The following is a 1,520-nucleotide window of genomic DNA, read 5'->3' on the forward strand; positions in this document are numbered from 1 at the left end:
CCCCCCCCCCAGGTGCTCATCTGCCCCCCCCCCCAGGAGCTCCTCTGATCCCGCCCCCAGGTGCTCCTCTAGCCCCGCCCCCTGCCCAGGAACCTGCAGCTTTAACATGAAGGAAACCTTCCAGACGTCGGCCGCCGAGCTGTACACAACGTTCCTCAGCCAGGAGGTAAAGTACTACTAGTACTGCAGTGGTAATGCAGTAGTGTGCAAGTCTACGTAGTACTGCAGTAGAATACGCTGCATTTTGACACTTTTGACATGTGTGCGTTTCAAAAGTGTCTGTAGTAAACATTGTCCGTATGTCCCTGTGTGACTGTGTGTGTGTCTGTTTGTGTGTGTGTGTGCCTCTGTGTCTGTGCGTGTGTGTGTGTGTGTGTGTGTGTGTGTGTGTGTGTGTGCATGTCTCTGTCTCTCTGTGTGTGTGTGTGTGTGTTTGTGTCTCTGTGTCTCTGTGTGAGTGTGTGTGTGTGTCTCTGTGTGTAGTTGGTGCAGGTGTTTACCCGCTCGGCGGCGGTGGTTGACGTGCGGTGCGGTGGGCGGTTCCAGATGTTGGACGGCAGCGTCAGCGGCGAGTTCACCGAGCTGGTCCCTGAACGCAGCATCCAGATGAGGTGGCGCTTCAGGACGTGGCCAAGTGGTACGATGATGTCACAGTGATGTCATGATGATACCACAATTATTTCATGGCACTCCTGAGCGTTGTGTTATGTCTCTGCTGGTGCGTTCAGGGACAGTCTGACTCCTGAGCGTTGTGTGTTGTGTCTCCAATGCTGCTTTCAGGGACAGTCTGACTCCAGAGTGTTCTGTGTTATGTCTTTGCTGCTGCGTTCAGGGACAGTCTGACTCCAGAGTGTTGTGTCTCCACAGACAGTTACGCTGCTGTGTGTCTGGAGCTTCAACCGCGAGGAGACGAGACGGAGCTGCGGATTTCGTGCAGCGGCGTCCCAGCGGCCGAGGAGGACGTTACCCGAGAGGGATGGAGACGCTTCTACTTCCAGGCCATCAAGCAGACCTTCGGATACTGACCCTGACCCTGAACGTGACCATGAACCAGAACCGCCCCAACGCCCCTTAAACCTTAAAAAAAGCGTCAAAAACTTAGAAAAATCATAAATCCCGTTCTCACTGACAGTCTGACTCCAGAGTGTTGTGTCTCTGCTGATGCATTCAGGGACAGTCTGACTCCAGAGTGTTGCGTTTCTGCAGATGCGTTCAGGGACAGTCTGAATCCAGAGCATCGTGTGTATTGTGTGATCTGAAGTGTCATCTGCTTTAAAGCCAATAAAAACCTGCGTGATGAAATCACATTGTAACATTCTGATGATGGGATCGATTTGATTTTAAAGTGTTTCCATTCATTTTCAAGCTAACATTAGGGTCTAGACCTCTCTATAATGTACAGATAGAGCAGGTCTAGACCGCTCTATAATTTACAGATAGAGAGGTCTAGACCTCTCTATAATTAACAGATAGAGCAGGTCTAGACCTCTCTATAATGTACAGATAGAGCAGGTCTAGAC

At 51.0% G+C, this 1,520-nt stretch overlaps 1 protein-coding gene across 1 annotated transcript; it reads left to right on the forward strand.

Moving 5' to 3' along the window:
• The first annotated feature begins 6 nt into the window (after positions 1-6).
• Positions 7-1,249, forward strand: LOC117941271 (activator of 90 kDa heat shock protein ATPase homolog 1-like). The gene is made up of 3 exons (XM_034866340.1): positions 7-166; positions 484-637; positions 868-1,249. Exons 1-3 carry the CDS (start codon positions 107-109, stop codon positions 1,023-1,025), a joined length of 372 nt encoding a protein of 123 aa, XP_034722231.1. The 5' UTR covers positions 7-106; the 3' UTR covers positions 1,026-1,249.
• The last annotated feature ends 271 nt before the right edge of the window (positions 1,250-1,520 follow it).

This window comes from Etheostoma cragini, unplaced genomic scaffold, assembly GCF_013103735.1.
Source record: "Etheostoma cragini isolate CJK2018 unplaced genomic scaffold, CSU_Ecrag_1.0 ScbMSFa_4664, whole genome shotgun sequence".
Classification (NCBI taxonomy): Eukaryota; Metazoa; Chordata; class Actinopteri; order Perciformes; family Percidae; genus Etheostoma; species Etheostoma cragini.